This window comes from Sinocyclocheilus rhinocerous, unplaced genomic scaffold (assembly GCF_001515625.1).
Source record: "Sinocyclocheilus rhinocerous isolate Xijiao unplaced genomic scaffold, SAMN03320098_v1.1 scaffold1915, whole genome shotgun sequence".
NCBI classification, from domain to species: Eukaryota; Metazoa; Chordata; class Actinopteri; order Cypriniformes; family Cyprinidae; genus Sinocyclocheilus; species Sinocyclocheilus rhinocerous.
The window spans coordinates 284,284-297,441 of NW_015639873.1; the positions used below are offsets into that span (position 1 = coordinate 284,284).

General features: G+C 37.6%; 1 protein-coding gene across 2 annotated transcripts in view; it reads right to left on the reverse strand.

Annotated features, from left to right (window-relative positions):
- Positions 1–212: 212 nt before the first annotated feature.
- arhgap31 (Rho GTPase activating protein 31) overlaps positions 213–13,158 on the reverse strand; it is an 18,449-nt gene continuing 5,503 nt past the window's right edge. The window contains exons 3-13 of one of the 2 annotated variants that reach the window (XM_016568158.1): positions 12,930–13,074; positions 12,063–12,145; positions 10,313–10,420; positions 9,294–9,436; positions 5,803–6,010; positions 5,525–5,649; positions 4,672–4,731; positions 3,347–4,153; positions 2,962–3,098; positions 2,521–2,596; positions 213–2,313 (exon numbers count right to left, since the gene is read on the reverse strand). In XM_016568158.1, the coding sequence (XP_016423644.1) occupies positions 302–2,313; positions 2,521–2,596; positions 2,962–3,098; positions 3,347–4,153; positions 4,672–4,731; positions 5,525–5,649; positions 5,803–6,010; positions 9,294–9,436; positions 10,313–10,420; positions 12,063–12,145; positions 12,930–13,074 (3,904 nt within the window). In that variant the 3' untranslated portion in view covers positions 213–301. Of the gene's footprint in view, positions 2,314–2,520; positions 2,597–2,961; positions 3,099–3,334; positions 4,154–4,671; positions 4,732–5,524; positions 5,650–5,802; positions 6,011–9,293; positions 9,437–10,312; positions 10,421–12,062; positions 12,146–12,929; positions 13,075–13,158 lie in introns of both variants that reach the window. The other variant, XM_016568157.1, reaches the window with a different exon arrangement.

A 13,158-nucleotide genomic window follows, 5' to 3' on the forward strand; every position in this document is an offset into this window, starting at 1 on the left:
TAAATATATTAAAATTTAATTTTTGATTAGTAATATGCATTGCTAAGGACTTCATCTGGACAACTTTAAAGATGATTTTCTCAATATTTTGATTTTTTTGCACCCTCAGATTCCAGATTTTCAAATAGTTGTATCTCGGCCAAATATTGTCCTATCCTAACACACCATACATCAATGGAAAGCTCATTTATTCAGCTTCAATTTCGAAAAATTCACCCTTATGATTGGTTTTGTGCTCCAGGGTCACATTTAATATGCAAGAAGTTCACTAGTTATTGCATGATGGCCAATAATAGCTGTCTTATTCAATTTGCCTGTTACTTCTATTGTCAATTATCATCGACCTCCTTTGTGGCTGGTAAAAGCAACTGGTTGAGGTCTCAAGCCTTTGTCCACTCTTTGGCAAAGTCATTTTATTACGCAAGGTTACTCCTTCAGCAGTTTTGAGGTTTTCTGCTAGTTCATTTGCATAGACGTCAAATGGTGATGCTTCAGCTTTAATAGGAGATAGGAGCAGCTTTCCGTCGTCCCCTACCGGAGGGTAGTCCATGATTGGAAACGGAGGGCTGAACAGGATGAGACTCTGAGGTCTTGGACGATTTCTGAAGGATGATCTCTGAAGAAGCGATGAGCGCTCAGGTCTGGGGCGATCCATAAAGGTGTCTCCATTTGCAGATCGCTTCCTTCTCAACACTGGGAGATCTGGAACGGAGGTCGGTTTGTAATTCTCGTTGCATGTGGCGTTGTTCATGGGAATCGCTGATGGTGGATCACTGCTTGGCAGTTCCTCCTTTCCCAACTTGCTCTTAGCAGGTTTCTTTTCAGGTGCACTTTGATTGACTTGATCGGTGCTCCCCTCAGGTAGAGAGTGAGGTATGTGGCTGTACTGAATTTTTGGCGGAATAACAGGAACAGCTTTAGCTTTGCAAGTTTTGATCATGAATGCAGTGCGAACTGATGACACGCTGACTGGTGCCGAGTTGCGTCGCACAGGTGCCTTAGAGCCACTCAGGAACAGCTCCAACTCTAGAGACGAGCTACCGTGCATGGCTTCAAGCGTCGTGCATTCCTGTGCAACTGAATGTTGTACACTTTTCAGATAGTGACTGTTTGAAAAGTCTCTGACACCTTGGTGTCCTAAATCCAGGTTTAGGGAGCATGGCCTGAGTTTGGGTTGAATGTCTTCACGACTCCTCTCCACGACGCCAGACTCATGGGATGTCTGTCGATGAAATCTCTGAGATAAGTGTTTCTGTTTTACTTTGCTCACGTTTTGCAGTGCAGCCGTCTCATCTGGATCGGTGAATGCCTTCAGTATCTTAACCTGTGGAATCTCAAGTTTGCTGTCATCTTTGTCTCCCATCCACTTGAGGTTATCACTCTCGCAATGCTCTGTTATCGGTGAAAAACAAGTTACATTTGTATCTGCATTTCTGTTTCCTGTCGGGAAGTCAATGTTTCGGAGTTCACAGGCAGTCACAGCTGCCTCTGTTTGAGATGGTGTAATGTCATCAAGCACAGCTGGTTCTTTAGGCAAGTCGTCCACTTTTGGTTTTTCAAGAACTTGGCTGTGAGTTGCTTGACATGGCATAGGTTTTGGTGAGTGCAGAGGGCTGGTTACCCATTGCTTGGCAGAACACAAGTCTTCCCATGGTTCAACCTGATCCAAATTACTCCCCCATGTGTCTACAGCATCTCGACAACAACTTTCCAGTGTGCGCTGTTGTTCATTCAGACAAGTCGGGAGTCTTTCCAAACTTCTCTTGATTCTTTCTGCTAAATCGAATTTCTTTGGTTCACCACTAACCTCCTTATTTTCATCTTTACAAATATCCTTTGTTATCAATGGCTCTTTCATGTCAGAGTGAAGAGATGTGTGAACGTCCGATTTACCCGGCAAGTCACTTTTGGGAGTGTTGTCTTTCCTAACAGCCTCTGTTCTTGGTTCCTCTTCGCTGCATGGCTCTGCATCTTGGAGGATATCTGTTTCCTTTAGGTGGAGAAATGGGGAAAGCTCTAGACTGGTTGTTATTATGGTTTGCGACTCTAGGCTCTTGTGTTCTGTCCTGTCAGCTTCATTATCCAGGTAATTCCAGCCACCATCACAAGACAACAATCTTTCGGGGAAATGCTTCGTGACAGAATTAAACGTAATAGCAGCAGAATGATCAAACGTCACGTTTTTGGTAAGGTCTATAAAGAGTCCCTTTGACGTCACAGTGTTTGTAGGCAAACTACTTCTTCTCTGTGCACTTAGCTTGCAAGTGTCCTCGTTTCCAGTCATCTTGGTGAAGCGGGGCTTCACCTGTTCACCTGACAACAATCTTTCGGGGAAATGCTTCGTGACAGAATTAAACGTAGTAGCAGCAGAATGATCAAACGTCACGTTTTTGGTAAGGTCTATAAAGAGTCCCTTTGACGTCACAGTGTTTGTAGGCAAACTACTTCTTCTCTGTGCACTTAGCTTGCAAGTGTCCTCGTTTCCAGTCATCTTGGTGAAGCGGGGCTTCACCTGTTCACCTGGCATGCTTGTTTTAGCCTCGGTGACTGAAACTTTCTGATGCATGCCAGACGATGGCACCTTTTTGATTACTTCCTGTGAAACACGACGAAGGAACAAAAAAAAAGAGAGAAAAGTGAGGGCTGGTTATACAGACATTTGTTCCAATGATATTTCAGAGGTCAAAATGATGTCTTTTTAAGACAGTAGCTTAAATAGGTTTATAAATTATGGCTTAATTGCAATTAGGGGTTAATGGACTTGAAATATATATCACTATTTCATCTTGGGATTTAGTACTAGTACAGTGGTTCTTAACTTTTTTGACTCGAAGGCCCTCCACTGTGTATATACTTTAATATATTACATTTTAAGTCATACCACGGCCCCCTGGTTGAGAACCATTGTGCTTGTAGTATGTCAATCCTATTAAAAAAGTGTTTTAGCAATTCAAATCATACCAGTTTGTCCAATTTTGCCATTTCTTGTTGTGTTGATGTAGTTTCCAGTTCTTTCCCTATTTCTTTAGTCTCAGATGACGCCTGAGGTTCAGAATTCTCCACACTGGCTATCAGCTCTCTCACTTCTGCATCCTTGCCTGAGAAAATTCGGAGAAATCAGCATCATGTTATCAGTTAGGGTAGCAGATTTAAAGGTGCAGTGTATCATTTCTGCGGCACTAGCATCACCAAACAGAATTGCACAAATAATGTGATTCCCGAACACTTCCCCCATCTGCCATTACTGAGATATCTGACAGTCCCAGCTCAAACACACACACACACACACACACACACACATACACACACAGGTTTGTTTTACACACACACTGACCAATCGTCATACTCTTTGTTGTCCCCAGAGTGAGCGCATCTGTAATATCTCTTTCCCCAGTCTGATCCTCATTTTCCGCGGGGAAAGGGCTGCTGTTGCTATAGATACTGCATCCGCTGCCTCCGCTGCTGTCACTGAGCAGGTGCTCTCTGAACCCAGTGCTGCTGGAGTGACCTGCTAGTCCAGTCTCCCAGTCTGTGAACGTGAAGTTCCCACTGCTGCTTCTGCTGGGGACACGCAATCCAGCAGTGCCAATACTTTCGCTGCGATGGGCTTCCAGAGGTCCAGCCTCCTTACTGGGCTTAAAGAGTCCCCCCAGACCCCTGTCCCGCTCTTTCCCTGGTGCCCTGCAGGGGGTGCTGTTAGAGTTAATAACTGCAGACACACGCAAAGGTACAGACACCGCAAAGGGTTCCGAAATGTTGAGGGCCTTCCGTTGTTGCCGCGGCGACGACTCCAGCGGAAACAGGCTGCCTGGAAAAGATGGTCTAGACGATCCACTACTGGCAGATCCAGAATACAGCATCCGACGGTTTTTGGGAGATGTGGGCTGGCAGCCGCTGCGGTCTTCACCTTTGAAAACCTTCAGCTGTTCTGGAAGAGTTTTCTGCAGTGGGGATAAAGATGGAGATGCAGAGGAGGCATCTGATGCTCTTTCTCTTTTCTCATTCACACATCCTCCCGAAGCAGTATGAGGATCTGAGTCCCATTTTGGATCCTTCTTGTTTGGATTGTAGTCGATATCCGAGCCCAGGGTTCGGGATTTTAGACTTGGGATAAAAATACCATTGCTTCCTTCTGTTGGTGCTTTGTGCTCATCTGAATGGGAGTGAAAAAGAGAAAACTGGTGGTGACACCTAACCTATGTACAGCGGCCCCAACATTTTTTCACACTTTACCCAAAGATAAAAAAAATGTAGAATTAATAATATTAAGCATTTGTTTGTAAAACAAAGCATGCCATTCATTAATGTGATAAACTGCACTTTCCATGAACTTTGAGTTGATACATTCACTTGAAAACATTTGATTAAATAATTATTTTTTTTCTATTATTGCAGTACTGCAGAAACTAATCTAACAAACAGATAAAACCAAGCCTCCTGTCATGAACCTTTTCTGTAATACTATCAATCCATATGCCGTGTGTCAGGCTGATATCTTAATTAATTAGCTGCTTTTTCTTTTATGTGAATTAAGTTGTTATTTTTAATATATAATGTATCTTTATATACATATATGCATTTATTATATACATCAAAATTGTTTTAAATCTTTTTAGAGAACTGCAAAAGGACAGCTTAGTAAAGTAAGTATATATGGAGATCTAGCCCCACCTGCTGCCTGAAAGGAACAGAGAGAGTCCATGCTTTTGGATGGCCTTATAACAGGTTTTTCTGTTCAAGAGAGGAAAGAAACATAAAACATAAATCTGGCCATACTATTTGTTCTTCTTCTTTACTCTGCACTGATAAAAACAGATCATTTGGACCAAATTAAAAGAAAAATACAGTAATGTATTACAGTAACATGCATTAGTGTTTTTCAAATTGGTTTTGGGTCAAACTTTAAATTTTGATTTAATAATAATAAAATATATTTATTTTCCCAAAGACAAAAACATTCATACAAAGTAAAAAGATTATTTATTATAAACACCTTATTTATTTAATTAATATATTCTCTTCAGACATAAGCCAAAATGTTACTTCATGTAGGTCAATATAATAATCTTTAGGCCTTTAACGTAATTCACCATTATTAAGGTGACATGTTTTTAAAATATGTATAATATTTTCTGACTCTAGGGTCAAGCAAAAAACAAAGTTTTTTTTTTTCTTCTATGTGGAGTGTTATTTGCTTTTGCAGAAACCATTTAGACCAATATGAAAATGCATTTTATTAAATGACACAATTGTTTCAGTGTTTTACCGTCTGCAACACTCACACTATACAGTAGGGTTCATAGTATAGGGTTTGAACTTCATGATGCTTTGGCCATCTATAGGGCTCTCATCAGACGTCGAGAGCAACATCGTGCTTGTATTATTGCTCTGATGTCTGCTGCCCGAAATATCATAAAGTGGCATTTTGATTTCTGGCTGCACCTCCTCTTTTGTGTTTTCCCTTTTTGGGAACTTTCGTTTCTAGACACTAGAAAGCTTCTCTCGCTCTCTGTCTCTTTCTTACCAGAGGGATTTTGGGCTCTCATAAACACACTCCCATTGCGACTCAGCTTCCCTTTAGAGTCGATGACAGATCGCCCAAGACTGAAGATGGACTTCCACTTCTTAGATTTTCCTGAGAATTTTCTCCTGTGTTATGAGAAGATTTCAAATGAAATGTTGTTCTCTAGGTCAAGCTTTACAGTTTATGTGCATGCTGTACAGTTTCAGTATTGTGCATGTTAAAACCTAACATACACATGCTATAGGGAGTGTGTGTAGGCTTGCGTAAATATATCATACCTGCTGTCAGACAGATCTATTACTGTGTGGTACATTGCAGCAGTGCTTGTATCTGGAAGGCTGTTCTCTCTTTGTCTCTCTCTCATCGCTGGATGGTTGGGACTGAGAGAGCGAGCCTGCGCCTCTTCCAGACTCATGAGCTTCATGGGGCCAGACTGCGTGCTGGCAGGCAAGGTGGCGTACTTCTCCCCACACGCCATGCTGGGGCCTACAAAACCACGAAAACCAGTTCCATGTAGCATGTCTTGAGAATAACATACTTTGCATCACTAAAAGAGCTCAAAGCCTTGTTCTATCACATGGGTCCTCAACTCTGGACCTCTAAGCTCCAACCCTAATCAAACACACCTGAACAAGCTACTCAAGGTCTTCAGGATTGCTACAAAGTTGCAGGTAGGTGTGTTTAATCCAGGTCGGAGCTAATCTTTGCAGGAAAGTGTTGAGGAGCTGTTCTATCAGTATATATAAATGATGGAAAAAGTAATGGCTGAACACAATACTTAAAAAGTATTTTCATTTAGTGTAAATTTAGTATTATTTATATACTTTAATATACTTTTTATTAACATTTTGATTTAAAAAATATATATATTTTAGTTAGATTTAGTAATTTTGTTTTGTGTGTTTGTCATTTTAATGTTTTTTTTACTATTTAGGTTCAGTTTATAGAAAAGTTGGAACATTTTGTAAAATGCAATACAAATTTTCTTTAACCTCTATTTAATTGACAAAAATTCAAAGAAAAGATCTCTAATGTTTTCACTGACCAACTGAATTGTATTTTGTAAACATAAACAAATTTAGATTTTGACGGCTGCAACACACCCTAAAAGAGTTGGGACAGCGGCATGTTTACAACTGTGTCACATCAACTTTTCTTTAATTACTGTTTTTAATCATTTTTAAACGAGAAGACTAATTGCTACAGTTTTGCAAGTGGAAATGTTGCTCAGTCTTGCTTGACACAAGACTTCAGCTGCTCAACAGTAAGTGGTCATCATTGTGTATTTCTCCTCTTCATGACGCACCATGCATTTTCAATAGGAGACAGATCTGGACTGCGGGCAGGCCACTGTAGCACATGCAGAATGAAACCTAGCATTGTCTCGCTCATATAACCATGGACTTCCCGGGAAAAATGTCACTCTGATGTCAGTATATGTCTCTGTACAGTCCCAGTATATGCCTCAGCCTCAGTGGTGCCTTCACACATTTGCAGGTCACCCATCCCATAGGCACTGATGAACCCTATTTCATGACAGATGTTAGCTTGTGCACCTGATAGAAGTCAGGATGGTGCCTTTGTAGAATTCAATGTCTGTTTTTCCCAGAAACAAGTTGAAATGTGGACTGATCTGAGCACGGCTCACTTCTCCACTGTATTTCTTATTATCTGAGATGAGCTCTGGCCCAGAGAACCCCGCGGCATCCCTGCATAGAGCTGATGTATAGCTTTCTCCTAGAGTAACAGAGATTCAAGTTGCTTTTCTTGATCCAGCGATGGACTGTGTTAAGTGACAATGGTATTCTGAACTTCTTCCGAGCCCACATGGCTGTATTTGACATCGCAGCATGATGGTTTCTCATGCAACGCTATCTGAGGGTTTGAAGGTTACGCACATCAACAGAGCTTTTCTGCCTTGCTCTACACAGACTGAGATTTCGCCAGATTCCCTACGGTACGGTAGATGGCGAAAGACCTCAATTCTTTGCAATCTTGCATTGAGAAATGTTATTTTTTTAATGGTTTGACAATTCTCTCATTGTAAGTTGTAAGCCACGACCCATCTTTTTTGGTGGATGCTTGTTTTTTTTACCCAATCATGATCCCCTCACCTATTACCAATGCAGCTGCTTATTTTTGGATGTTTCAAAACAGTTTAACTTGGATATTCCATAATCTTTTCACTTTTATTTTTCCTCTGACCAAAGTTTTTTTTTTTTTATCTTTTCTTTGTAGGCTTGTCAGTTAAATAAAGGTGAAAGAGAATTAACAAATCACAGATTCTTGATTGTTGGATGTTTCAAAACAGTTTAACTTGGATATTCCATAATCTTTTCACTTTTATTTTGCCTCTGACCAAAGTTTTTTTTTTGTTATCTTTTCTTTGTAGGCTTGTCAGTTAAATAAAGGTGAAAGAGAATTAACAAATCACATATTCTTGATTTTATTCTTGTTCTCACAAAAATGTCCCAATTTACAGTTAGAAATTTTAGTGCTTGAACTTATTTCAGTTCTAATTTGCAAATATTTATATTTTACTTCAATTAGCAAAACTGTTTTGAATAGTTTTAGTTAATGATAATAACCCTGTTTTCATGATGCAGTATCTACTCAAAATCTCAAAAAACATCGAGTAGATCATTTTGTACTGTAGTGAATACACCTTCAACACTGTGATCAACAAGTTAACACACAATTGCATGTGTGCGGCCATTAGCTGTTTGCTTTTTCTGTATGTAACTTGCCTATTGTTTTGTTGTAACATTTTTGTCTACAGATCTCATGCTATTGTATACACCCCACTTCCTGACTTTATCATCACAGTTGTCATGAATAGCACAGTCAAACTAATATAGTTTAGTTTCGTTATTATTAATTCCTGCAAAGACACAGAGAGAAAAAAAAAAAATTCTGTAGCAGTTCAGGAATTTTACTTGCATCCATACTAATATCACACATACAGCGTTGGGGAAAGTTACTTTAATGCATTACAATATTGCGTTACCCAATAAAAAAAGTAACTAATTGCGTTACTTAGTTGCTCTTTACGGAAAGTAATGCATTACGTTGCTTCTGCGTTACTTTTTGTCAGCTGGGCTGAGCTTGCTTATTTTTGTTTTTTAATAACAAAAACCCCAAAAGTTATATTTTTGGCAACTGTAAAGGTCCTTTTACACCAAAAGTGTAAATATATTTATATTTATAATTAGATATTTAGATATCTATTTGGAATTTTCAGTGTGAACACACTACTCGCACTATTTACACACTACAAAACGGCAAAGAATAGTGCATGAAATGGGATGCACCTATACTTTATTTCTTGTAACCACACTCATAGACAGGTTTCTAAATAGGAAGACGAGTGTAAAAGCAGGGCCTATTGCAGGAGCTTTAGGAGGCTGTGCTAAACCAAACACATGTGCGCTGATCAAATCATCACAAGCTGTGAAAGACTGGATGGCTTTCAAATGAGCCTAAGCTACACTCTACCCAACTGTGTGCTAATTCCCCTTAATGAGCTGCAATTTCCAATTACTCTATATCCTGTTTTGAGTTGTACAACATGGTTACAGAATATGCCCAGGTGTTGTACATCTAAAATAAAACCTCTTCTTACTACTACTTCAAAAATTACTGACTGCACTTTTCAATGAAGTTTTTTTATGGCTATACTAACAGCATCTGGCATCTTCACCAACCGCTCCGTTCATTCAGAGATACAGTGCATTGTCTGTGTGACTGCATTGCTTAATGCGAGCTGTACCTTCTCTGGACTTGCATGGCTGAAGATCCAGGTTGAAGATTTGCTCAGTGTGGTTGAGAATGAACTCCACGACTGACTGCTGGACCCGCACCTCCAGAAATGCTATATCACCATTGCAGGAGGGCACTTCTACCTCCTTGGAGCTACGCCAAAACGAAAAGAGAGCACTTAGAAAATGCAATGAATGTAATGAATCAATAGTTTTTGTGAGTGATAATAGTATGTAGCATTAATGCCTTTAAAGAATATATCTCATTCGACAGATCATCAAACAAAGAAGAAGAAGAATAGCATGAATGTAAAAAATTATATAATTGTATATAATTCTACACTGTAGAAAATGACCGTGAATTTAACGGTAAAAGACTGTAAAAATGCTACAGTAAAAACCTGTTAAATGGATAACGGTAAATTCCCCTACTATATACGGTGAAAAACTGTATTGGACATTACATGTAATTTTACAGTAGCATACCGTTTTTTGAAGTGAAAAAGACCGTATAATTTACAGTGAATAACCGTAAATTGACATTCCCAGAATTCCCTGAATTGCATTTCAAATTTGATGTTTTTTTTTTTGTTGTTGAAATACTTCAGTACTTCAATAGGTTGATATATTAACATTATATCATTATATCAGTTAATTAAATTACGGTATTTTGGAGGTTATCAGTGCATAACAAAGGTACAAAACAGATTTCAGTACTTCAATAGGTTGGTATATTAACATTATATTAGTTAATGAAATTACGGTATTTAACTGTAAATTTAAGTTAAACCGTAAAACCTAAAATGTTGCTACCGTATTTTTTACGGTAAAATTCTGGCAACCACAGCTGCCGGTTTTTTACGGAAATTTTACGGATTTTTTTTTTACAGTGTACCTTTTGCAAGTTTACTGTAGACTTCACATATTTGTGGTATAACCAACTATGCCTAAAATAATGTTTGAGAACAGAATTATGAAGACATTGGATAATTAGCATATGAAATGAAAGTAAAACCGCTGCAAGACTCACCGAAGTAGATTTGGAGCCCACACCAGAGCAAGATTGCGAGCATGCATGTTGGTTTGGTGACTGAGGGTAGCTAAATGTGCCAAATGTTTGGTGAGGTATTCCAGCGTTCTAGAGGAAATTAATAAATAAATCAGTAGATTTCAACCATTTCTACCAGATATTAAGATCTTGTAACTTACTCATTCAAAACACTTTCCAATAAGGTCTCATTTGTTAACAGTAGTGAATGCATTAACCAACACAAACTAACAATGCAATATATTTTTTACAGCATTTATTAGCCTTTGTTAATGTTAGCTAAAAAATTTTCATATTCATGTTAGTTCGCAGTGCATTAACTGTTAACAGATACAACTTTTGATTTGAAAATTGTGTTAGTTGATGTTAAGATGAACATTAACAAAGATAAATAAATGCAGTAGATGTATTGTTCATTGTTAATTCATGTTTACTAATGTAAACTCTAAACCTTGTATGACTTGTGGAAAACAAAAGGAGAAAATTTGACTAATGCACTGGTCACTCTGTCCAATGCAATTACAATGAATAGAGCTTTCAAGCAAAAAGCAAGCACCATAAAAATAGTCAATACGTCTTGTGTACTTTTTTTCCCCCAAGTTTTCTTAAGTCATCAGATAACTTTGTTTGATTAACAGACTGAAATTGAAATCATTGTTCACTAATAATCTTCCTGGATCAGACAGATTTGTGAATGATTCATTCAGAGGTTCGTTTCTTTAAAGCATTGCTAGCCAACTGCAAACTATTGTTATCAACATTTTTCCCGAAATCATAGTTCCAATGAACATTTGCAAACTGCAAATATATATATATATACTGTTTAAAAACTACCAGTCAAAAGTTTTTGAACAGTAAGATTTTTATTGTTTTTTAAAGAAGTCTCTTCTGCTCACCAAGCCTGCATTTATTTGATCCAAAATACAGCAAAAGCAGTAATATTGTGAAATATTATTTTAGTATTTAAAATACCTGTTTTCTATTTGATTATATTTTAAACTGTAATTTATTTCTGTGATCAAAGCTGAATTTTCAGCATCATTACTGCAGTCTTCAGTGTCACATGATCTTCAGAAATCATTCTTGATTTGCTGCTAAAAAAAAAAAAACATTTAATATTATTATTATGTTGAAAACAGCTGAGTAGGTTTTTTCAGGTTTCTTTGATGAAAAGAAAAAATCTTTTATAACATTGTAAATGTCTTTATCATCACTTTTGATCAATTTAAAGCATCCTTGCTAAATAAAAGTGTTAATTTCTATAATTTATTTTGGAAAAAATTGTACTGTTCAAAAACTTTTGACTGGTAGTGAATATGAGTAATGTAATGCACTGTATATGGATATTAAGCAGCATTGTATGGGAAATGCATCCCAGATCAGTTTTGTAAATTATAGGTCAAATGATTCATTGGAAAGAATCCATTTGATTTCAAAAGACTGATTAGTTCTCGAATAAGACTTCTTTGAGCTGGGGTGGATGTCACGACTTTCATTTAGTAACAAATTTCATATTTTATGATACTTTATTGAGCTTTTTTGTTATTTTGGTTTTGACAGCACCCTGTTCTTATTCATTTCCACTGTATTGGAAAGACTCCCCAGGATATTCTTCAAACTTTTACCACAATAGAAAGGACGTCATACAGGTTTGAAATGACACGGGAGCAAATAAAGACAGACGAAGTTTCCAGAATAAAGCCACAGATTATTTCAGTAATGCCAGCTGTACCTGAAGTGTGAAACAGGGAGTTCTTTTATGACACTCCTGATGTTTTGGAGTTGCTGCTGCTCCTCTTTAACAGACACTGCATCCTTTGCACAAAAATATAGATCGAGGAACATTAATTCCTGGATTCATGTGTACATTTTTAATGTGTTTGTAATGAATCACTATGGATCTCCTGGAAACTAATAATCATCTTAACCAAGGAAGTCGGTGTTTGTAGAGGTCCAAATGGAACTAATATTAAACTGATTATTTGTACAACTACAGGAAACACTTACACGTTTACTATCTAAATTATTATATATATGAGAACAAACCATTTTTTTTAAATCCTGCAAAGTCTGAAATATGCAGTAATAATCAGAAAAATATATTTTTAATGGACGAGTTTATTGAATATGAATATGGAGCTCATACTCGAGGAGGAAAAACACACCTCAGTTTTATTCAGAGGCCCAAACTGAGCAAAAATATACAATTTGGTGCAGTCGCTGATATTTATATGGCCAAAATGTAAGATGAAATTCTGAGAGCTTTAACAATATAACAGACGACTTACTGTATGTGCTGTACTACTGTACTGTAGTACAAAAATATAACAATTAATAATAATAATAATAATAATAATAATAATAAAAGTGGCCTATGCTATCCCTAAAATAAATGTCACATGTACTTATCTTTTTTTTATCTAATGCAATGACATTCAGATATTTTTAAGCATTTAAATCCTGTATTAAAAATAATTTTAAAATGTTTTAAAAGTATCTAAACACTTATTTTAAACTCTAGGCTATTGTATTAGATGCAATCTGTTATTCCGCTATTCTAGTCTAGTCTAGCCCATCCCTTTTTATCTGACAAACTTACTGTAAATTTCTTGTAGAGTTCGTAAGTGAGGAGAGGGTTGGGGAGCTCTCTGAAGTACAGCTTACATAAAGAGCCCACGCAGTGGATATCCTGAAGATACACTTCTTTAGTGAGATCAGGACAGGCTTCAGAGCAAAACTCCTGTCTGTATGCGCACACACACACACACACAGAGATACACACACACACACACACACGCACACACGCACACACGCACACACACACACAC